Source organism: Seriola dumerili, unplaced genomic scaffold (assembly GCF_002260705.1).
Source record: "Seriola dumerili isolate Sdu_G_001 unplaced genomic scaffold, Sdu_1.0 BDQW01001298.1, whole genome shotgun sequence".
NCBI lineage: Eukaryota > Metazoa > Chordata > Actinopteri > Carangiformes > Carangidae > Seriola > Seriola dumerili.
In genome coordinates this window covers 5435-30214 of record NW_019175553.1, presented here as the reverse complement: position 1 = coordinate 30214, position 24780 = coordinate 5435, and the positions used below count along the sequence as shown (strand labels likewise).

The following is a 24780-nucleotide window of genomic DNA, read 5'->3' as shown; positions in this document are numbered from 1 at the left end:
TGACATATAGCACATAGCACGTTGAACACAGCATGAACTAAAACAGCTCCTCGCTCTGAAAACAAACCCCACTGACATTTGCTGCTGCTGCAGAGGAAACATCGACTCTCACCGAGGGTCATGTATGTGTCCATGTGTGCTTCTGTGTGTGTGTGTGTGTGTGTGTGTGTGTGTGTGTGTGTGTGTGTGAGTGTGTTTATGACTCTGCCAATCACATCCAAACCCCGCCCATTCAGAGGGTGTGTATGTGACCCTCCCCTTCGTGAAATGTGTGTGTGGGAGAGAGAGAGAGAGAGAGTGTGTGTGCTGCCTATTCTCTAAATAACCTGTTGATCCAGTCAAGCTAACACTCAGTCTCAGGAGGCAGCACACTCTTCACTTCTTCCTCTTTCTCCTGGATTTCATCTGAACCAAAGCTCCAGCTGAGTCACTGTAAGTTTGTTTTCTTAATGTGTGTGTGTGCGTGTGTGTGTGTGTGTGTTTTCTCAGCTTCCACACAGATTTCTCAGGAAACCTCCGGCACATGGCAGTGATTTCATTTCTCTGCATGATATCACAGGTCTATAAAAGTTGACTCTTTGTAGTTATCAAGAGGTTTTACAGCTGATGTCAAGGAATTTCTGTGAGTACAAACATACCCTCTTTCCTCTACTTTAGTTAATACATATATTACCTTTTCTACAGGAAGCTAAAACCACTGTTTCTTCTACATATTAACAACAATAATAATAATCTTTAATTAGATGCTGCTCGGGAAACATGATTTGTTTTGTGTTAGCTGCTAAAAGAAGCTCATTTATCACTTTTAAAAGGAGCAATTAACTCTGTGCTGAGATCTGAACTGCACAGAAAATAATCAGCTGATTAGACACACATTTAAATAATAATAATAATAATAATAAGCTTTATTTAAATAGCACCATTTAAAGTGCAGTTACAAAGTGCTTTACAAGACGAGCTCAGATTGTGCGGATAAACACGAGTGGGGTCTGTGATGAAACTGTTGCTGCTGTTTTCGGGATCAGCTGAGAGTTCACCTGAGGTCAAAGGTTTCAACAGCAAGAATCATCATTATATATTATTAAGAAATCAGTTTATATTTATTTCTGATTTTATATATGAAATCAGAAATCTGTCTGGTAAATGATGATGATGATGAAACAGTTCATTTTGCACATAAACATATGTTATTTGAGAGTAACAGGAGTTCTGTATATACATATATATACTGTACATATACATACATATACATATATATATATATAATGTAATCCAAGTTTTAATGTTGCGACACAGACACGCAGTAACTCCAGCTGATTCTGGTTATAAATGAAGAGGGTGTTTTAGAGGCAGCAGAGTGAGTGTGTGTGTGTCTGTGTGTGTGTGTGTGTGTGTGTGTGTGTGTGTGTGTGTGTGTGAGTGTGTGTGTGTGTGTGTGTGTGTGTGTGTGTGTGTGTGTGTGTGTGTGTGAGTGTGTGTGTGTGTGTGTCTCTGCACATTTTCATTGATGAATTATCAGTGTGTGAATTTTAAATTGTAATGTAAAGCACAGAGAGTTGAAGATGACGTGGGGGAGCAGCTGAGATCAGAGCGCCGTTGTTAGTGTTTTTAATAACCTCAATAAAGTTTTAATAAGATGCTAAAAATAGTAACTGTGTGTTTTGGAGGCAGAAGAACGACTGAATTTATTGTATTTATTTATACATGTTGCTTACTGTTGCTGTGAGGACACACAGTTTAAGATTCACTTGATCTGCACCTGATGTAAAAGAGTTCTCATTAGTGTCTTAATGTCGTGTGTTTCTGCAGATTTTCATTGATTAGTGGCATTAAATTACATTTTTTATCTTGTTCAACACACACGTCTGTACATGTTATTATTAATGGAAACACTCTGAGCAGATAAGATGAAACCTCACCTGAGGTCAGAGAGTTATCGTCAGTGTCTAATAAAAGTTAATATCTAATAACGGTGACACAGAATACAGGAACACTACGATACACTGCAGTGTGTTTTAGAGGCAGCACAGTTTAGTGAAGGAGCGTGTCGTATCACTTTTAACATAAAACACAATGAGTTTAAATTAGGTGAAAAAAGCTTTTGTTAAAATCTTCAAAACATTAATAAAAGTGTTTTTAATACAGGAATAACCTGTTTAACTGAAGGCAGCACAGTCAGTGTGTTCCTGCACAAATGTTGTTGAATTTTCCTCATATTTTATATTCTTCTCTTCCTGTTACTTGCAGCTACACTCATGTTAATGTAAAGCAGCTGAGGTCAAACGGTTCTTTTTAATGTCTGAAAGATATGTATCATAATACAGGATAAGATACAGAGTCTGAGCTGGATGTTTTAGCAGCTGCAGAGCGAATGTTTCTGCACAAATCTTGTATTTTGTGTGTTTTATTTATTCTATTCTTCAGTGTCTTGGTGTCCTGATGTGGCTTCAGCTCGTGTCTTTCTGCAGCAGCCAGGAAACGTTCCCTCTGTTAAAATTTAACTCATCTGGAATTAGAATCATTTGTTGGTTTTTCTGCAGGATCTTGCAAATTTACCTGAAGAGTCTGCAGCTGCATGGAAAAGGTTTCGCTGCAGATCTTTAAGGAAATGGAGAGAAAGTCGTTTTTTTTTGTTTTTTTTCAGGCTTCAAGTGAAGACAAAAGTCTTTAGTCATCCCTCAACCGTTGCCTCACTTCTGCTCAGCTACAGAGAGGGATGATTGGGAGGGAATCCAGCTGAGGCCCTTCTTCTCCTGCCAACAGGAAGCCATCAGCTGTATATATGAGATGATGTGTGCTTCTGTACTCTATAAGACATGAAGAAGTCATTGTCTTCAGCTCTAATGCAGGAAGGATGCGACATAAACACGTCCGGACTGTGGACAATGACACCCGCCGCACGCCTCGCCTCCGCCCAGCGAACGCCACAACACTTGAGCGAGAGAGAGCGTCCTCACCCCTCTCCTCATGTCACCCGCTCTGCGCGCTTCAAACGAGCGCGAGGAAACTCCCCTCGCCTTTAAATCAGAGCGACAGAGAGTGAGCGCTTTATCAGCGGCAGGAACCCTCACGTTTCCTCACCACTCTTTGATGTGCAGCACCGACTTCACCTGTGTTTGTTTCAGACCGTGAAGATAGTGTCAAGATAACGTTTGAGGGTTTTATTGTGCGTAACGGGCAGATGCATCCTCTTCCTTTTCGCTCGAGAGTCCACTCGAGAGATAAAAGGAAAAAAGGGCTGAATGTGGAGAAGGAGAAGAAACGACGGAGAGGAAAAGAGAAACAGAAGTTGTGCGGGGATGAAAGGCCTTGCAGGGCTCCAGCTGCAAATCTCGCTTTTATTTTGAAATGACGATGAAAAAGGTTCGAGGGTGAAGGCAGCCAAATCCTCCGCGCTCATCAAAGGATCAAACCTGAATTTTCCTCAGAAAGCTGCACATGTTCCGTCACGTTTCACACTCTTTTACCTTCCTGTGTCCATATCATCAGGAATGTGTCTCTAATCATGCTTTTTCTCTCTCTTTTTTCCCTGTATCTGTGTGTGTGTGTGTGTGTGTGTGTGTGTGTGTGTGATGCCAAACCACCCAGAGAGATCCAAGGAAAAAACCTGCCACAGCATAAAAAAAAGAAAAAGGCTGGAAAGTCTCGGTTGAAATCGCCACGGTGGAAGAGGCATGGACTGAAGGCCTGGCTGCATCATCCAAGTGTGTGTGCGAGTGTGTGTGTGTGTGTATGTGTGTGTGTGTGTGTGTGTGTGTGTGTTTTAGATGCGTCTAGCTGAAAGGAAATCATGTCAGCGATACACACCTGGGCCTGTTTCCTCCTCTGGATCAGCTTTGCAACACAGGACAAAACGCCAGGTAGGACACAAACGCCTCTTTGTCCCTGAACCGTCGGCAGGGAAACGCTCACAGCGACGAACAGACCGAAGGTTTCTCTGCAGAACCTGATACACAGAATCAGTCTGGGAAGAAAATACAAAAGAAAAAAAGTGAATCTTATAGTTGTAACATTGCAAGGTTTTTTTCTTTTTCTTTTTGCAATAGAGAAGTTTCCAGAATTAGTCAGATTGGCACATAGAAACCCCCCCCCCCCCCGAATTAAATTCTGACGTCAGGATGGAAAAAATCCTGCGACCACAGCAAGTGACAGAGCAGCAGGAGTGGAGGGAAAACCTGGTCTGGTCTCAGTTTTCACAGCTCCGATCCTCATTCCTCACATCTGAGATAATATTTGACTCGACAGCTTTATCAATAACACGTGTGGACGGAGACGCTCTAATCTAAGCGAATTCATTTAGAAATTACGAAGAAACGACGAGGCCGGATTCATAGTTTAGTGAAGACACATGGGTCCGTGCAGGGAGGGGTGTTAACGCGGGAACTGAAATGTGCCGTGCAGCCCTGCACGTCTGAAAAAGCTGAATCACCGATTCTCTGTAACTTCCTGTCAGGATACACGTTTAAAACAGACTTAATGAGTCAAAACACAAACAGAAGAGATGAACTCATGGTCGCCTCAAGGGCTTTTTCCAGAGCTTTCAACTGCATTGCACAGCTTTTACGAGGGAGTTTGATTATAGTTATCAATACCATGATTTAAAAACACTCCCATTACAAGTAAAAGCTTCTGTTAAATAAAAGTACTCACAGTTATGGATTCATATCATTAGATATTTGATATTTCATGATTGATTTATTATTATTGATGGAGCAACTTTTAACGACTTTATGTGCATTTTCATTTACAACAATACATCAAACGAGACAAAAATAATGACGGGTTTCATCTGTAAAGTAACCATGGTAACTTTAGTCAGGTAAACATTTAAAAAAAAACAAAAAAAACTACTAAAAGTACTTCAAAGTCGCACTTCAGTAGAGTATTTCATTAGATGTACTTTCCACTTCTGGCATCATGTGACCTACGCCTCTTTTCCACTGGTCAAAAACCTGCTCATACCCACTAATTGTGGTGTAAAAACAGACAGACAGCTTTAATCACATTATAACCACTGAAGACCATGAGATATGGTTAAAAGCCTCGGGGGGAAAAAGCTAGTAAGTGGATTGGTATTTTCCCAGGTTGTGATTGAACTGTAGCAGATATTTTAATGTTAAACCGAACATCCATCCAGAAGCAGCTTTGTTCACCTGCAGATACAGAAGGCTCCAGCTGAGGAAGCTGATGGTGAAAACTCTAATTGACATTTTCACCCTCGTTATCTTGTCCCAGTCTCCATGGTAACACTGACAGTTTCTTTGCAAACCGCGTGTGGTCGTCTGATCGTCCTTGTGTTTCATCACTGTTACCCAACGGTGTCGTTTCTAGATCTCAGCAAGAAAGATGGTGAGAAAAATATCACCACAAAAAAACAGAAATGATGAAAAATTAAGTTCTAAAGAAACACGATTACACAACACTAGAGATACGTTTCATCCAACATTTTAACCACAAGCAAATTCAAATTAATGTGCATTTGCATTCACTGTCATTATGCAAATATTAGAAGTTCATTAAGATCATGAGACTCCAAAAGTAATGAATCTGAGTTTAAATATTTAAAACAGAAGCAACCGCGTGTGCAGACAAGAAAACCAAAACAAAACAACCCCCAAAAATATATTAGAATAAATAAAGGTGTACTTACCAGCTGTTTCTGAAGCTAACGTTGCTCATCATGACAATTAACCGAAGTCCATCTAATGAAAGACTGTGTTGTGTGGTTGAAAGCTCCAGAAAATGCTCATGAACGGACACGACAAACACAATATGAAAACTACTGTTTGTAGTTTGCCGACACACGGCTTCAAAGCGAAACGCTTGACAAACACGAAAACACTTCCTCAGTGGGAAATACAAGAGAGCGATCACAGAGATGTAATCTCATTTCAAAGTATTCATCTGCTCAGGTATCAGTTAAAGGACTTGAGTGTTTTATCTTATTCAATCAAGGCATGTTGATGTTAATGCCTCGCACGTTGGAGGGGCCACCTTCAAGAGAATGTGTTTGCTCAGTAAACCACAACACTTTACACAAGGGCACCAAATGTCACAGCGCTGCGAGACGGGAGCCGTCTGTGACACCTCCACGTCACTGGATGGCTGTCAGGCAGGTAAACAGGTCAGCTGCGTGTTACAGGTGTGAGTCAGACAGTCTTGAGTCACTGCTCCGCTGCTGTCGACACTGATTTTTACAACAAGAGAGGAGGGGAAGCTGATAAAGTAACTATTAATCCCTCCAGTCAGTCGTCAGTTGACAAGCCGCAGCTGTCACGCACTCGCGAACACGTAGGTGTGCATGTGCAGCACACACTAAGACAAAAGGAATCACAATCTTGACACTTTGAGGGATGAACCCGACGTCTTCCCTGACTGAACCTGTCGGAGGAACAGGAGGATGGGTGGAGGTGGTGGTGGGTGGGTGGATGAACTGAGCGGGGTTATGAAGTGGTTTTCCGAGGCGGTGTAGGGAATTCAGAGCCGAGCTTTACAAACATTTCTGGGGCTCAGAGTTTGTGCGGAGGCAGGAATGATCTCGTTGGTTGGGTTCGTTCAAACACAGCGATCTGTGGGATTATAAGAGGCATGTTGCACCCGCTCCACGCCCCGGTTAGTGATGTCAGAGCAGGTGTTCTGCCTTTTCCACAGGTGGTAAAAACTTGTTGTCATGAGTCAAAGGTCACCAGAGGTTGCAGGTAGGAAATCTTGAAACTAGAAAACCAAACTAGAAGATTTTAACATAAATAATAGTTCTGACTTTATTCTATTCTTTTTTTTTTTTTATTGTCCATAAAAAATCCAAAAGCAACAATAAAATGTCTCCTTCTAACATTTAAAGCCTGATGCATCCGATTCCTCTGAGCCGCAGCGCTCCACCGTTTACAGAAACTATTAAAAAAACATGGCTGAGTCACACTGGCACTGGATGACATGTTCCTTCATCGCCATGAACACACACACTGTGGTTTATTTTGACTCAGTCCCACACACACCATCCTGCTCCCAACAAAATAATCACTGCAGCACTGAATATGGATTCATTCGCTGCTGAAAATCGTCCCAAATAAGCTGTTAGAGGATATATGGTCGCAATCTCTCCTTCCTAAGTGACAGCACTGAATAATGGCCAGAACATTATGATGTCACAGTGTAGTTGACCTTTGACCCTGTGGTTATTGAATGGCATCACTTTGTGTTGTCCTTATTGATTAAATATGGTTAAATTGTGTCATAATTAGCGTATGAATTTGTGAGTTAGAGCCAAAAATGTGTTTTGTGAGGTCACAGCGACCTTGACCTTCGACCTTTGACCACCAAACTCTAATCACTTCATCCTAGAGTCCAAGTGAATGTCTCTGACAAATTTGAAGAAGTTCCGTCAAGGTGTTACTGAGATATCCTGTTCACGAGTGTGGGACGTACGTTACGTATCGATGGACGGACGACCCGAAAACAATATGGCCGCCTCTGGTTGTCGGGGCATAAAAAGTTAATTTCCCACCATGACACAAGAATCAAACCGTCATCCACACTGGTCGAATCGTAAAGCCATGGAGCTGTTTGTGTTTCCCAACAATAAGGTTTGATTTCCTCACTTGTGTTTTTTCATGCCGTGTCAACATTACTGCCCTGATGAATAACCCACCTCCACCCTGGATGTGGAGCAATAAAAGGAACTTGAGGGTGAATATGCAGAAATTCTCCCCCTGCAGCAACATCACATGAGTTCATTGTGCCAGGCCCCTGTTTCAGATTAGAGAGTAATAATGAAGTGCACATTTAATTTAGTGAGTGTGATCTCACATTTATGGGTAAAACATGTCTAAAGAATCTCTTACAGGCGAGCTGCACTTTCTAAAACCTGACGAATCGCAGTAGGAGGATTTGTTTAGGATTTTTCTGCACAGTCTCTTTGTCAAATATTTACCGTCCACTGCTTTTTATTGTGCTGATAATTCAAAAGGCCTCTGGCACGTTGTTCGTCCCACAATGACTCGCTCTTCTTCCTTTACCTGGGGCTTGTTTGACCAGGTGGGAACAATGTCACGGAAAACAAAATAACAGGTTTCTTCTGAGAAAACTGCAGAGTTGTTTGTTCGAATGTAATCTGAACTAACTGAGGGAAACAACTCCACAACACAAGGGTTATTAGGTATCAGCACCTTGGTGTTGATATCTGATCAGCAGCTTTCTCAGGCTCGGAAAACTGCGAGTTTGATGCCCACTCTCAACAACTTCCTTGCAGAGCGTGCACCGCTGTATGAAATGGATTTCGGTCAATTGGTTGTTTGCAAATCTGGGGGCCAGATGCGTAAAAGTCTGTGTAAAACTATGTACGCATGGTTCCACTTTACAAATCTGGGGAAAATGTGAACAAGCCTCATTTCCACTCCCACAATTAGCCACGAATGGACAAAGACGAAGAAGTTATCAGACACAGAGAAGAAAGATGAGAAAGCTTTACATTGAGCTTTATTTATTGGGACAGCTCCCTACCTTTGAAGCAGTTGTGAAGTCCAGTTGTCTATCTATTTGTCAATTATTTAACAGGCACTGCCCAGTATAATGGTTCATAGTCTGACTTAACGCCAGAGAAAACCATCATCGTCCTCAGTGTGATCTCGCCTTGTGTCATGTTTTCAGACGTCACCGTGACGTGCTTCGTCTCGGAGGAGTGCGTGCTCCCCTGCAGCTTCCAGCCCGGCAGCGAGGAGACCATCGAGTGGTTCAGACAGGACGTGGTCGTCTACAAGTTTGAGCGGGACGACGACGAAGATGACGACGGCGAAGGCGACGGCGACAGCAGCAGCAGCGAAGAGCACTCTGACCCGAAGCAGCTCGGTGGGCGCGCATCCGTCTTCCCGCACCTGGTATCCCGCGGCAACGCCACGCTGATCCTCAGAGGGAGTGGCCTCAAGGACAGAGGCACGTACAGGTGTCACGTTCGCACGTCTAACGGAGAACACAACGCAAAAGTGATCTTGAAGGTGGAAGGTGAGTTCAGAAGCAAACTGATAAATAGAAGAATTTTCCTTTAAAGCATAAAATTTATATTTATTTAATTACTTCATTTTCAGTGGCTGCGCAAGAGTCTTTATAATTCATAGTTTTATTGCATTCCCATATCCCATTACCTCAAGATAACAAACTGGAAACGAGATATTACCAGGAGTAAATTACTTTTCATTATCTCGAGATAACGAGATATTATCAGAGGTAACAAAAAAAAAACGCTTTCTCCAGATAATATCTCGGGATGACGATATTTGTTATCTTGAGATAGCGGGATAAAGAAATATTTGCGAGTGTGGCCTGTTACACCACATTTATCCGACAGGTGCAGTTACTTTGCAGTTGTGTTATAGTGAACGTGACATGAAAGAACTGACTGTTTAAACCTCTCAGTTTGTGAGTTTGCTTTTTAAAGAGGAAGGGGACAGTGTTTTCTGTAAGAACTGTGTGTGGTGGTGCCATATTGTGTGAACAGGGATCTAATGTTATCTGCATAAGAATGATATCACTACCAGGCTAAATTGGGCGCTGGCATTTGGAGTCTATCATCAGGGGCTGCTGGGAAACATTTGAGCATTTGCTGTGAGTGTTTATGTGTGTGTGTGTGTGTGTGTGTGTGTGTGTGTGTGTGTGTGTGCGTGCGTGCGTGTGTGTGTTTTTCAGCACCCATTAGAGGCTTGTCTCTGGAGCTGTCGAGGCTGAGTGGCTACGAGGAGATGAAGTGTACCGTCCGTAACGTCTTCCCGGCTCCTCGTGTGACCTGGACGACCGAGCCGGCCACCTTCGAGGACCTGCGACCGGTCACGCGCATGCTGGCCGACAAACACGGACTGTACACGGTCGACAGCCGCCTCAAGTTACTGAACGGACAGTCTAACCTCATCTACATCTGTAGAGTCACAACCCCCTACGGCAACCCGACCTGGACCGCCTCGCTCAGGGAACGAGGTAATTACGACGCTGGTGGTTTTTACGTGTTGACACACTTGATGGTCCTCGGTGGGTTCAAACATTTCTACCCCCCCCTCTTGTAGAAATAAGAGGAACTCAAGGGACAGATCTGACCATCCCCTGCTCCTCCCCTTCTTACCTCAACAACCCCTCCCTGGAGTGGAGCTTCTTCAACGGCGAGGACCCCTCCCACATCCTCACCTACGACAGTCAGTCGGGGGACAGCATCCCCTCGCCTCCGTGGGACAAGCACGTGGAGCTGGACGGCTTCAGGGTCCCGTTTGGAGACGGCTCTCTGCGACTCATGGACCCAAAGCACTCGGAGCACACGGGCAGCTACACCTGCATCTTCTCCATGCCGCACAACACGCACACCGAGCGCACCGACCTCACCATCGACGGCCCTGTTGGTGAGGTCACAAACACAAACACAGTCAGAAGATAAGATCAACACTCGGACACGTCAGGGGATACATCTGGTGTTATTCTATGTTTTTATTATTCCTATAATTTAACAAATATTACTCCAAGAGGAGGAAACAGTGCATCTGTTAGGGACTATTTTCAGCAGAGGATTAATACACATTTGGTGCTCTGTCAGTCTTAAAGCCAGTTCAGGGTTCAGATGATGAAATGTCCCACATCTTCCTCTTCTTACTTTTTTATTTGTCTTTTTATTTAACTTCTATTGTAGCAGGCAAGATATTAAGACAAGACGACAAAGAAAACAAAGAAGAATTAATCAAATTAAACTGAAGTAAAAACATTTACAAGTATCATTAAAAAAAAAAAAATCTAAAAGAAGGCTTAGTGTGAGAGATTAGGTTTTAGTGTCGCTAGGTTTTTGAATAAATTACCCATGCTGTTGTTTTTCTGTTGCGGTCAAAACCAGAAACCTTGTAAACCAGAAACCATCCACCCAGAGCGGCTCAGTACGAGGCTGCAGCAATGACACAGAGACGACTGTCATTATTCAAACAAACCACAAGAGGGCGCTCGTCAGGAGAATGTGGAAAGGCTGAAGTTTCACTGTTTAAAGAGCAAAATGAAGTTAAACTTCAACTGATGGTCGAAGTATAAAAACAGCTGGAACACTAAACACATAGAATAATAATAAAAGATATATATATATATATATATATATATATATGAAATGACAGTATATGGAAAGATACAAATAAAATCAAAAAAGTTTATTGTTTAGTGTTGCACATATTTAAAAAGTGTGTGTATTTGTTACCTGTGTGCAGGTGAGAAAATCACATCAGAGGGGCCGTCTCATTGGTGGATCGTGGGCCTGGTGGTCATGGGGCTGGTTCTCGCTCTGGCGGGAATGCTGGGCTACCTGAAGATGAAAGGTAAAGACGGACAGATGACAGCTTGACTGAACCGAAGACGTCACGCACGAGACACACGAGATTACAGCAAAAACATCTGCATCCACACACATCAGGCTCCAACTGAAATAGCTTTTATATATAAGAGTTTTAATTTTTTTTGTCATGAGAATAGTTCAAACACTTTTGGTTTTGGTAGAAGACATGATGCAACCTCTGGAACCGCTGGCTTAGAGGATAAATCATATAAAATCTATGGTGTTTTGTGCAGAATAAACTTTATTACAGAACAGGAACGACCCACTGAACGGGACCAGGGTCTTTTCAGTTGTGTCAACATGAAGTATTAAAAAGCTGAGAGTCTCATTGTGTTACACTGATCAGTGATAAGACATGATGAAACTCTGGACGCCATTCATTATGTCTTAATATCCAAATTCTGTATCTATAAATAGGTGTAATTGTGTTATTGCACATAGTTCCGCCTTTTGCCTTCATTAATTACTAATATGATAATTGCGGAAAGAAATGTGCAAATAAGATTATCCTCAGACTCTGTTTCTACACACCCACAGCAGTCGCTCCAGTTACAACGAATTAGATCCGGGTCACGCCTGGTTTTCCCACCGACGTTCAGATGCATTATAGGAAATGTAGGCAGAGGGAGAAGCAGACGTGCACGGTTCAATAAGCAGCAAGAAAAGCCATAAATAATAATATTTAGGATTCACTTTCATTTGCGTCTCTGTCATCTCGCTGCAGGAAGCATTGGGAGGAAGCCGAGGAACGACCCCGAGGAGGTGACGGAGCTGCACCTGGTGAAAGGTTTGTGATCAGAAATAAAATGTGACATGAATCGAACACTAGATGGAGCCAGAGAGTCACTTTAAAATAACAGCCTGTTGCCACGACACTCAGACAGGTGAAGCAACAACCCCTCTAAAACATTTACAATATTCACTGAAAGACTGATTTATATGCAGAAACTCAACGTTAATCTTATATTTTCAATTTTCTCTCATTTAAATCTTCCTGTTCTTCGTTTATAAGAAGTATATGGACACAACACACTTTAATGTAGCTGTAAGCAGCTTTAAGGACATTTTAAACTGTATTGATTATTGTTATGTCATGTATCATAAGTAATAGTTTAATTTTAACACCTTAAAGCACCGAGTCGCACAAAAATCAGACCTTTGTTTATCATTTCTCCACCGTTCTCTTCCTCTCAGACTCGACGGGGGACGGTAACCTGAACGAGAGCAGCACTCTGGGTGTCGGCGGCACGAACGGACAGTCCGGCCTCCACGCCGGCTCTCAGACGACCTGAGGACAGACAGAAACAGCCGGGCCACACACCTGAACTAACACACAACTAACAAAAACACACACGCACAGCTACACACTGAAAAGGAACTAAGAACGTCTTAGAAACACGTTTCTTTTCTTCTTTTTGTTTTTACTGAATTATACGAAAGACTTTCAAATGACTACTCTGCCATGTTTTGGTGTCACTCGTCTTGGGCTCTTCGGATTCTTACAGGAAACCCTGATGAACTGCTGTTTTTCACGCCGACGTGTAGAACGGACGCTCGATGTTTTCATGAAGGGTTTGTGAACCCCAGACAACGTCGCTAGGAATCTGCGGCCTTTGCTTCGAGACGCTTGAAGGCGCTTTTCCTGCTGAGTCTAAACTTTCCAATGAACCTTTTAGGAACTGAGGAACTTCAGCTGCGTTTCTACCAGGGGAAGGAGGGTCTAAGTCCCAGGAAGTCCCTCCTCAGGGGGGCTGTACTTCTACTACTATTTTCCCCTGGCGACTTTTTGTTCACTACTGTCTAATTGTGTCAGTCGCTATGGGAACAATTAAATCACAAAATTAACTCCGACAGATGTGGGGAAAAAAAGAAAAGAAAAGGGGGGAACAGCTTCCCCCATTTTTAGACTCAACTCAACCCCAGTGAGCGGATCTACTCCCGTGGGGATTCCACTGAAATGAATTTAATTTATTGTGAAATTTTAGTTCCTGGTGTGACCATGACTTCAGTCACAGGGTGAGTTCACTGGGGGAGGATATTTGTAATATCTGTCACAGGTTCTGTAAGGGACTAATGTTTCCTGATTTAGTTTCTGGAACAAAATTTTTCAAAATGAAGGGAAGAATAAATTAGAAGAACGTTCTGAGCGACTGAAACAAAGTTTTTGAACTTTATGATGAATTTTTATGATGTTTGAAGGTGAAGTCTTTTCTCTTGACTACCCCTGGGACACTTTGGGTTTCAGGCTTCTGCTGTTGGACTGACCTCACATTCTCTACTGTCTGCTACCCACAATGCCCTGCTGGATTTCCACCTTCAGTCACTGAAGTTAAAATAACTGCGGTCTAACTAAGGTCAAACTCCCTCTGGGAATTAAAAAATGTGACTGTGAACCGATTGTGACTGAAAAAAAACAAACCCCACAGACTTTTATTTTGGCGTAGGAAGTAAAACTTTAACCTGCTGTTAAACACTGATGAGAAATCAATAATCAACAGCAGAATAGTTGATCTTTGATCGCTGACACACCGTTCATGAAATATACCCAACCTCTGTCACAAATGTGTCATAATTAATGTAATGCCATTAAAAAGACTAATCACTGTACCTCCTCAGCCTGTGTGTGTGTGTGTGTGTGTGTCTCTGTTTGCTTTTAATCTGAAGGAAAAAGTTAAAGGTTTCAGCGTCAAAGTTTGTGAAGCAGGAAGACGTGTCCGGCAAAACACTCATCACGTGCGTCACAATTTCCCCATTTTGTGCAAATAATAGCAACCCCCCCCCCCCCCACCCCGAGTCATGGGTCAAACGTGAACACACACACATGAGACACAACGTTTCCAAGGATGATATTATCTCTGATGTCTGGTGTATAAATGTCCTTAAATTTGTGTGTTGTTGCTCTTTAAACAGTGACTAACTAATCACAAGTCACCAAGACACATGTCTGAAGAGTTAGTAACAGAGTAAATAAAGGTCGGACTCGAGGGTGGAGGTCACATTAAGAGTCCAGAACAAAAGAAACTGAAAGGTGAACTAAGGTGTTAAACACTCTTGTAAGGAGGGAAAATCTCTTCTTATCTCTAATCTTTCAAATCCGCTGCCTCCGTATACAGAGGTGTAGGTCAGCTCCTCCATTTAGGATTCAAACAATGCAAAGTGGTTCAGACTGGCTCTTCATTTACAAATAAATGTGTTTAAAAAGAAAAAAGAAAAGGTGGTTAATGTGTCTCTGAGTTTCCTGTGGAGAAGGATAAGTTTTCTTCATTGAAGAGTCCTGCGCCACTGTCATTAAGTCAAAGTATTATATAATAATAATAATAATAATAATAACAATAATAATAATAATAATAATGATAATAATAACAATAACAATAATAATAATAATAATAATGATAATGAAATGCAACAAATAAGACGGGTCTTCTCCTGACCTGCTGTCTCTTGTAATAATAACCTGCTGAATATGACTCCCAGCAATGCTAATGATGCAGCCGCTCTAACGCCTTTAAAATAAACCCTGAGCAGACGTTTCCATCTATTAATACCAAAGCTGGCATTAATACTTTGTGACATCACAAAGTTAGAGAAGTCCTGACGGCTGGTTTTTAAGTTTCAGTTTGTGAAAACAGGTATATGTGGACTGTGCACCTTGATACTACGCCTGAACTTTGTCCTTCAAACTGGTTAATCTGCAACAGTATTCATTCTATCATCTGATTCGTCAGGCACAAGGATTCAGAGCTAAAATTAGTCACACCCCGCAGTCAGTCATTCCTTCTATGTGGTTGAAGGTGCTGCAGTTTGATGAGTTACCTCTTGTGGATTTACAGAATTCGTCTTGAAATACAACAAGAAAATGGTTGTGGTCAGGGTGTCACTGGTGTGGGTGGTCCTGAACTTCCTGTGGACTTTTACCAGAGGTGGTGAGTAAAGCCTCGGATCTTATTTATGTCAACACATAAATCACAGATTATGTCTAAACTTATTACGCTGTACACGGTCGTTTTCAAAATGACATTTGATGGGATCAATCTATTTTCAGTTTTGTTGTTATTTGTAGGATTTCCAGACGTGAACTGAGGAGTTTTACTTTAACGACATAGAGTTGTGTGGGTGTGTGTGTGATACTTAACCTAGATACTTTCAACAGTTCATAGTACAACAAGCCAAACCAAACACTTTTTTTTGTATCACATTGAACCTTGATCGACTGTTTATTTATTTAAAAAAAAAAGGGGACAAAGGAAATTTTCATTGATGATAAAAAATATAAAAAATAAAACGAATGAATCTGTCATGAAGATCTTGCTCTCAGTCGGAATCTCACAGAACCAGCCGGGGCACATTTCACCTTCCAGAACAATGAATGCTTTCGTTTTTCTTTTGAATTCCTAGTGACAAACAGGATTTCCTTGTTATTGAACGATAAGAAAAAGAAAGAATGTCAGTGTCAGTTCCCTCCATATTTTAAAGCTGCATTACTGAATATTTTTATTGAAAGAACTGGTCAAATGAAAATAAAAGACGCCTTTTATCCAAAGTGAGGGACGTCACTAAAGCTTCAGTGCGGTAGGAAACCTTGTTGTAAGTGCTAAGTGCTACGTCTATCAGTGCAAGGAGATCAAGTTAAAGGAGTAAAGAAGTGTTAGTTAGACATGTGAGGGTGTTGGAGGGATGGTGATGCCAACATGGAGACAGATATTAGGGTACGGGATGAAGAGGCGATTTTAAAAGTTGATATCGACAAGGAGTTCAGTGTTAGAGAGGTTTAGCTGAAGGTGGCGTTCCTTCGTCCATGCGGATGTTTCAGCTTTTAAAGAGGCCTGAGATGAACCTTAGTGCTCGTGTCTTTACCTGTCGTGCAGATGCTGAGGTGCATTGCGTTTTCACGGAGAGCTGCATCTTACCGTGCCCTTTCCCGCCTGGCACGGAAGCGGTCGTCCACTGGATTCTGGTGACAGCAGGAAACCCTCCTGTCCACTCCTTCTACCACAACCGAGACCAGCTCGCTCGCCAGGACCAGCGCTACAGAGGCAGGACGTCGCTGTTCAAGCACCAGATCTCCAGAGGAAACGCCTCACTCCAGCTGACAGGGGCGAAGCTTCAGGACCAGGGGAGATACAAGTGCTACACCAGCACCTTGTCTGGCAACCAGGAGTTATTCATCAACCTGAAAGTAGAAGGTACGAAAAACAAACAGTAGACAGAGAAAACACAAACTCTCACTACTCTCTCTATTGGAGTGTGTTTTGCTTCAATGCGTGCACGTCTTGTGGTGCTCAGTTTGCATCAAACAGAACAATAAGGCAGAATGAAGAGCAGTGTGGGAGCGAAAAACTAAAATCCAAACCACAACATTTGAGTTAGAAGCCACAACATTTCTGAGAGCTACACACACTAAAACCTTCCCAATACTTGTGTTGGTCCAATCAGAGTAGTTCAAAACACGACTTGGTCTCAGGTCGGCCCTTGATACCAAGCAGGGCTCCAACAGCACGTCTCCATGCCGTTATCTCCTGCTGCGTGAGTCAGGTGTTACGTTACAAGCTGGCTACTCACTCAGTGACATGTGACCACACACTTAAGGGCTTAAGACAAGTGTTAGTGCTGTAACAAACCCTTAAAAACTTCAAAAACCCTTTCAGGTCAGTGAATTTGACCTTCACAAAAACTACAGAGCAGGGAACACATGTAAAGTAAAACCTCCTCTTTTCTTTTACAGTTTTACGGTGACGTTTTGTTAAAGTGGTGGAAAATGCAGAAAGTGTGTTGAGCTGCCTCAGACACAGCACACAGACACCTGGCTGATAACGTTTCACTCCCGAGGAGAAAGGCCTCATAGTCCTGCAAGGTCACCCAGTGAAGATAAGAACACGTGCACAACAAACCAGCTTTCACACTTTCAAATTTACTGTGTGGAAAAAAAGCACGATATTGGTTCCCTTGTTCCACTGTTGCTAAAACTCCAAACAGAAACGTGATATATGACAAATATGTCCCTAAATCATGAGTGTTGTCATATATGTCTCCTATAAGAGGTCATTATTATCATATATATATATACATCCTCTAGATATACGACGATATAAGTTTATAACATATATGAAATGCACATAGAAACAGCCTCCGTTACTGAACAGACAGAAAGCTCCACCAACATAATGTGACGCCAGAACAACAGGAATGTTTTAACCTCTTTCCATTTAGCTTGTAAACTTGTGAACTAAGATACAGGTGCGTCTTATAAAAAGTAATAGAAGGGATCTGTATTGGGCGAACGTCGAAAGACCGAAGTTCAAGTGCAATTTTCCTACTGATTTATGGGCTTAATGCAACTACTTAATTGCCTCAGTTTACTAATTAACATATTTGAAGGAGTGATAGATTATTTCTATCTAAAGGCTTTGATGGTGCAAATGTCAATCAATTATAAAAACCAAGTATTAAAAACCCGGAGCACCTGAGGGTTTTACAGGAGGCGTAACTTTATTATTCTCCATTCTCAAAAAAGGAAACAGAAAGTTCATGGAAAGATGCCTCATTACTGTTTGATCGTCAGGACTGAGCATCAAAGACAGCACCGTCAATAACGACTTTAAAAACATTTTTCCTAAAGTGAATCATCTATTCTTTGCAGCTCCAGTTGGTAAAGTCGACCTCCAGCAGGTGGGAAACAGGATCACCTGCAGCTCAGAGGGGATCTTCCCTAAACCTGAGCTCACCTGGTCCACCAGCCCTCCATCCACTGTGAATGTCCCGAACAAACCCACAGTCCAGAAGACTGAGCAGCTGCTCTACAACATCAGTAGCTCTCTGACAGTTTCAGACAGCGACTCTGATCTGAGCTACAGCTGCAGCATCAGTTCTGGCGGAAACAAGAGGAGAGCCACTTTGTTTAAAACAAGTAAGAACTCACTCTGGGACTTTATTCATCATGACAAGGATGCACCGTCCTCTAGATCAGTTATTCTGATAATAGAAAATGTTCAGAATTTCTTATTTGAATCTGGAGCCGGAGCTGCAGCTAAATATTATGTTATCCCTTTTCTTTTCTTTTTTTATTTCAGCTTCCATCAATATTTCACACACTGAAACAACACTCTCCTGCAAGGCCTCACACACCAAACCTCTAACAGGCCTCGTGTGGAAATACAACCACAGTCAGATCATCCTGACCCAGACCAGAGCTGACGTCTCCTCCTCAGTCTCAGAGGGCTGGAGGCAGCAGGTGAAAAATGTGTCAGAGTCAGGCAGCCTCATGCTGCAGAACTTATCTCCACATCATGAGGGAATATACACCTGTGAACTGAGTGATGCTGAGGAGACACTGATAACCAACACCTTTCTGTGGATAGAGGAGAGTCCAGGTGAGGCAGCATGAAGTGTTATTATCTGTATGACCTGCAACAATCTAAACATCAGAGAAAACCATCATGAGGCATCATGGGAAAGTTCAAGTAACTGACTCTTTCTATTTCAGAGAAGTCAACCCATGATGGAAGCATTGCAGGTGGAGTGGTTGGAGGCATTTTGGTCATAGGACTAGGACTCGCAGTAGTAGTTGTTCTTGTACTGTACTTTGAAAGGATAAAAGGTAAAATTATGTTCTTCCCACACTTTTTAATTAATTTCTTGTTTTTCGTTTGTATTGATGATGTTGTTTTTGCCTTCAGAATGTCTCTCCTGTCAACAGAGAAACAATAGAAGAGAGTCAAACAATGCTGAAACACAATTGTAAGTAAATTTCCCTCAGTTGAAATATAGTTTGTAATTGGGGAGTTTAATTAAATGTATGATGTGAAAACATGAAACTCTCTTAAAAGGAGTTATTTGTAAGTTTTGCTATCGCTACATAGCTAACATTAGCATTAACAGCTGTTTTACTTACCAGTCGAAACGCAACGTCGCAAGTTCAGCATCAAACTTCATTCCTTTACTCGTCAAGAGCTGGAAAGCAACCCTTTAGTTTTGCTTCTATTTCGATCACTTCTTCAACTGATGTTAGCATGCTAACCAGCTAGCCCCGGCCCGGTCACTTTCCGATACCGAGTCACTGTAGCTTCCAGTCTGCCCTGAAGAAGAAGCGCTGCTCAGAAGACGTATTATAACTTCTTGTAAACACAATAATGGCTGAAGCGCTCATCAAGACTGGTAAATAAATAGCTGTTAAAGCTAACACTAGCTATGTAGCGGTAGCAAATTTTACAAATAGCTCCTTTCATGAAATGAGGATAAAATATCAAATCTAATCAAATCAAATAAAGGAATCGTGATGTTTTATTTTGCTCTGCACAAGTTGTTCTTTATACTGAAGAAGAATAAATAAGAGATTGTTTTGATTTTGTCTATATGTTTCTGATGCTGATTTTTATTTCATTTTGTTTGCAGAGGAACAGAGCGTGAAAATATACATCGAGAAGGGTCTCATCAAAATGGTGAAAAGCACACAGAAGTCCATCTCTTACAAGACAGAGAAGAATGACACTAACGTGCGATGTGTGAAATGACTGCAGACATAGTCATGTGATTTGGACAAGAACTGGAAAGAGAGTTCAAGACGAACAAACGTCTCCACTGGACACTGAAGGATTAAAAGACACTCGGATGCACTGGTCTGTTGTGGAGTAAACGCACCTTTCCTTTATGGATTTGTCTTCAGAGGAACTTGAAAAAGTTCGGAAGAAAAATAACAAAACCCAAAATGATCGAGTATTAAGTTCGTCTGTCACCTTCAGTTCACGTCCTTCTCAGATCGGTTAATGAAGGACACTCAGAGTCACTGTTTCTACTCTGCAGTGTACAGGGAGACAGACTCCGGCTGATGAAGTACAACATGTTTTTCCTGTTTTACCTCATGCTCTGCTGCTCCACTCGGAGATAGAAGGAGTGGAACAGAAGCAGCTGTGGTTTATCTGTAACAAGCAGAAGAAATTCAAAAAAGCTGAAGCTGAAGCTGAAGCTAAAGCTGAAGCGTGGCTAAAGTGGCAGAGTTGACAAACTGATAAACACTAATTCTCATTTTCTTTTCTTTTGCCAACTTTTCAGTTGTTTTCTTTAAAAAATTTCCCAAAGTTTAGAACCAGGAAACATGAAGCGAGTATCTTTACCGGTTTCAGACCGACACTGTCGTCATTTCCTGTCTTGTCAATGTTGTTTAAATAGCAAATACAATATTATCTCTACACCCATGGGCTTGCTGGTCTTACAATGAGTCAGGAGCATTGTTGGCGCTCCGCTATCTTGAGACAGTGGAAAGTGACTGACCAGAAAAGAACCTGGTCTGAATTCAGTGGCACTGTTGTTATCTTAAGGACACATTGTCAAGAGTCATATGTGCCGACGTACAGGACTGGGCTCACTGGTCAGGGCTCTGTGTGAAACACTGCATCGTTATAATATCAATCCACCAAGGTACAGGCTTTTAAAGGCAATGGGAGATGGCAGTATGATTGGTTTATTGGGTGTTACTGAATTATTAACACTGTTCCTCCTCTACCTCACGTCCTGCTGATAGACACTTGGATAAAATGGGAAAGAAGGAGTAAATTATGTTGTAATATTCTGCTGCAGCTACTGAAACCTGAATAATTATAGTGTATACTACAAAGATCATTTTTAAGAAAACTTTAAATCTGAGGGAAAGAAAATCAACAGTACTTCACTGTTAGTCCCGTCCGTGTGTTGGTGTCTAAGCTGGTGTTTCTTCACACGTGACTTCACACTGATTAGAGTCTGACCTTGTGTTAGTCTGGGTATCTGCACACATCTCTCTCAGCATGAAGGAAACTGAAACGTTTGTGAGACTCTGCTCTTGTGTCAAATATTATCAGATGTCAGTAGAGTCATCTGGAGTGTCTCATGGATTCACGTTTTACTGAGGTGTTTTTATTTAATTGTATTCAGATCTATTACTGTCATTTGATTATGAAGCATTCATTTTTGATCCTGCTTATTTGCACTATAAGAAAACAAGATTGGTGACAACTACAACTACATCACAGAGTGACACTGACCTCTTCTGGATAAAAGCTTCAACAGCAGCTGTGACGACGTCCTGCTGTGATTCCAGTGAGTCCTGGAGGCACATCAGCAAAACAAAGCATTAACAGAGCAGCTTAATATGATTTATTACATTAAATTAATTATAATAAATAATGAATGTGAAACACTACTGATTCAATAATAAAATGTAAGCACAAATTCTGTTTGTACCCTGGAGAGAATGGACGTGATTTTATTTTATCTGCTGTTTTTTTCTGTATTTGTTCTTTATAATAATCATAGACAAAATGTTTGATGCACTTTTTCAGATGAAATGAATTGTATTAAAAAATATATATTTATTGAAACCTGCGTCGACGTCATGAATTTAGGATTTTATTGAGAAAAGCTTAAAACTGCTGTCAGTCACGCTGAAGTTAAAACTGCGTCTTTACGTAATAACTCTGTCCACACCGCAGCGTTGACGCCAAGAAGGACAACAACGATTTACTTCTTTGATAAACTTTATCAGTCTCATATCAGGAGCCGTGACTTCTCCATTCAAATGGATCTCTCTTTAATCTTGATGATTAAATATTGTAATATTTCGACATCAACCCAGCCATGAGCAGAAGGTTAAGACCGGCCCGCTGGGAGTTGTGCTGCAGCTGGAGAAGCCTTGGCTGGAACCCAAGTGGATGTGGTTGCCGCGGTAACCCCTAACAGCACGGTCACGTGGAGGACACTGTCTTAAAGTTTACACGTTACATTTCAAACGTTCTACAGGACAGAAGTTTGAGTTAGAAAACGTCTCATGAGTTACAGAACAGTCAGATATTTAATTGTATGTTCTTCCTCAGATCTGTCTGTGGAGAGAGTTCTGTAGGTCGCTGCCCAGGACTGGAATGTGGGTTGTAGTTTATGACTCTTATCTAGAGAGGAACAAAGGGAGGAAGGAAGGGAGGAAGGGAGGAAGGAAGGAAGGTGGGTAGGTAGGTAGGTAGGTGGAGCCGACCCTTTGACCTTTGGTCTCCTTGTGTATCCCTCTGACATGCTGAAAGCTATCAATTTGACAGTTTGATGGTGGGAAGAGTCGCAAATCGTCACTTGTGGGTCCGTAACTCTGCAGGTCCTTACAAAGAGCTTCTCTAACGGCTTGTGACTGACGCCTGGCTCGGTATGTACACTACAACACGAACGCCTCTTCTTCTTCTTATAACTCAGGACTTCACACAGCAATTACAATAAAATTCAGACAAATCAAGTTCATATTTCATCTGACATCTAGTCAGAGTGGCGGAGGGATACAACCGTGTTGTTTACTGTGATCACACTGAGGTCAGAGGTCACCTGACCTTTGATCCACCACCTCAGTCTCCCCTTCAGCCTCTTTCATGCTTTGTATTCACTGTAGCAGCTGGATGAGGTGGCGATAATGTATGAGAATCCTCTTAGAAACCTCACGTGTATTATTGCACCGCAGGTTTTTCTGGAAGCACAGCGTCAACGCGCCTGTTTGTGTTACAGAAACTCAAAGTACAGAAACCATCCTGAGGTTGTGGCGGAGACACACAGAAGCATTTAGTCAGACATGAGTCATCCAAATCATCCTCACATCCTTTATTAAGAGCGGACAACAGATGGAGTCAGAGGATAAGTCCTGCTGCTGCCTCCGTTTCTCTCTACTGTCAGACACTCAGCATCTGTTCTTCTTCTCCACTACATGATTTTTGTGTGTTTATCTTCTGATCCAGAAACTGTTTTTCTGGTTTCATATGCGTATATAAATATCTATATCCAGTAAAAAAACCTCCTCTGCAGGTTTATTGGTCTGTAGAGTCGGTCGGTGCAGAAACACTTACAGACAGTAAATAACTAACAGTCCTTATTCTAGTGTGAAGGATACCTAAGGGCACGGATCACATTACGGAAAACATTTTTGCTGATTCCTCCTTCATGGTTTTATCAGTGGCAGAGAGAGGACACACCCTGTTGCCTCATTTGCTCTCTTCCTCTTCCCTTTCAGTCTTCCAGTAATTGTTTTCCTCTCCGGTCGCTGCTGCTGCTGCTGCTGCTGCTGCTGCTGGAGAGAGAAAATGTCAAACTAAAAACCAAGATGTCTGAGACCAAGCCTGTTGTTTTTCTGCTTTTGAAGTTACTTTGGACTTTAACCAGAGGAGGTGAGTGAGGCCTTCACAGCCCGTCTGATCTGATTCCAACCTAAACAAAATCCCAGATGTGTTTATCTTCGCATGTTGTTCTGCTGCGTCACTGTCCGTTTCATTTTGAATGAATAAGACAAGAACACAGGGAAACGTGTTGAATTAAGATAAATCTCATGAAAAATTACATGTAAAAAAAAAAAAAAAACAACCCTCTGACTTTCATGTTCTGTAGTTTATTCGACACTGAAACTTTACAAACAGCTACGAAGCATTAGAGTAAAAGTGGAGAAGACACTGACTCCCTCTGTGTGAGCTTTAGGATCTCCACTGTTGGTTTGAATTAATAGATTGAATGCTTCACATATCTTTACATATGACTAAGACATGATTGGAATTACTGCAGAACCTGTCAGACACACACACACACACACACACACACACACACACACTAACCTGAGCTACACATTGTTTGTACATGTGTGTTAAACACTTCCCATTAGCTAATAAGTATAAATCATGTGGTAGAGCTTGTGGTGTAACCTGCAGCTGACACATATTTGGCTTTTAAATCCCTGACGAGAACACGTCCTCGTTACTGTAAACTAATTACAGCATCAAGTTGACGTAGAGTCCGACATGAGCGCTTACAGCTGTAGTAAACAGTATTTATTTAACAAAAGTGGTGCCAACTATCCAAATTAATAATTGCTCCAGAAAGTGACTGAGTGGCTTTTCAATGCTTTTGAACTCATTCTCATTACACAGTCCTGAATGTATATTTCTACAAACCCAGTAATGCAAAGGTTCAGGCAAATTTATTGTATATATAGTGACTAACATTAGAAAATCTCTGAAGATCAGGTAAAAGCCTGTTATGTTAGAACTGAGCTTTGGTTGTCGTCTCTTTACCTGATGTGTTGCAGACACTGAGGTGTCCTGTGTTTTCATGGAGAGCTGCATCTTACCGTGCAGCTTCCAGGACGACACTGATGTGGTCATCCACTGGAATAATGTGACAGCAGGAAACATTCCTGTCCACTCCTTCTACTACAACAAAGACCAGTTCAGCCACCAGGACCAGCGCTTCAGAAACAGGACGTCACTGTTCAAGGACCAGATCTCAGGAGGAAACGCCTCACTCCAGCTGACAGGGCTGCAGGTTCAGGACCAGGGCAGATACAAGTGCTACACAGGCACCAACAGAGGAAGGAATGAATCATTTATCAACCTGAAAGTGGACGGTGAGAAACACAGTAAATATAGAAAATACAAAAAGAGTTGCTGACATTTTCT

General features: G+C 41.9%; 1 protein-coding gene across 2 annotated transcripts; it reads left to right on the top strand.

Moving 5' to 3' along the window:
* The first annotated feature begins 348 nt into the window (after nt 1-348).
* On the top strand, nt 349-13948 carry LOC111238289 (V-set domain-containing T-cell activation inhibitor 1-like). Of its 2 annotated transcripts, none has more exons than XM_022767718.1 (8): nt 349-432; nt 3589-3860; nt 8647-8997; nt 9679-9963; nt 10050-10376; nt 11217-11324; nt 12066-12128; nt 12536-13948. In XM_022767718.1, the coding sequence occupies exons 2-8, from the start codon at nt 3791-3793 to the stop codon at nt 12631-12633; spliced, it is 1302 nt and encodes a 433-aa protein (XP_022623439.1). In that variant the 5' UTR covers nt 349-432; nt 3589-3790; the 3' UTR covers nt 12634-13948. The 2 variants fall into 2 exon arrangements, with proteins under 2 accessions (XP_022623439.1, XP_022623441.1); XM_022767720.1 differs by lacking the exon at nt 349-432 and adding an exon at nt 533-622.
* Nucleotides 13949-24780: the final 10832 nt, after the last annotated feature.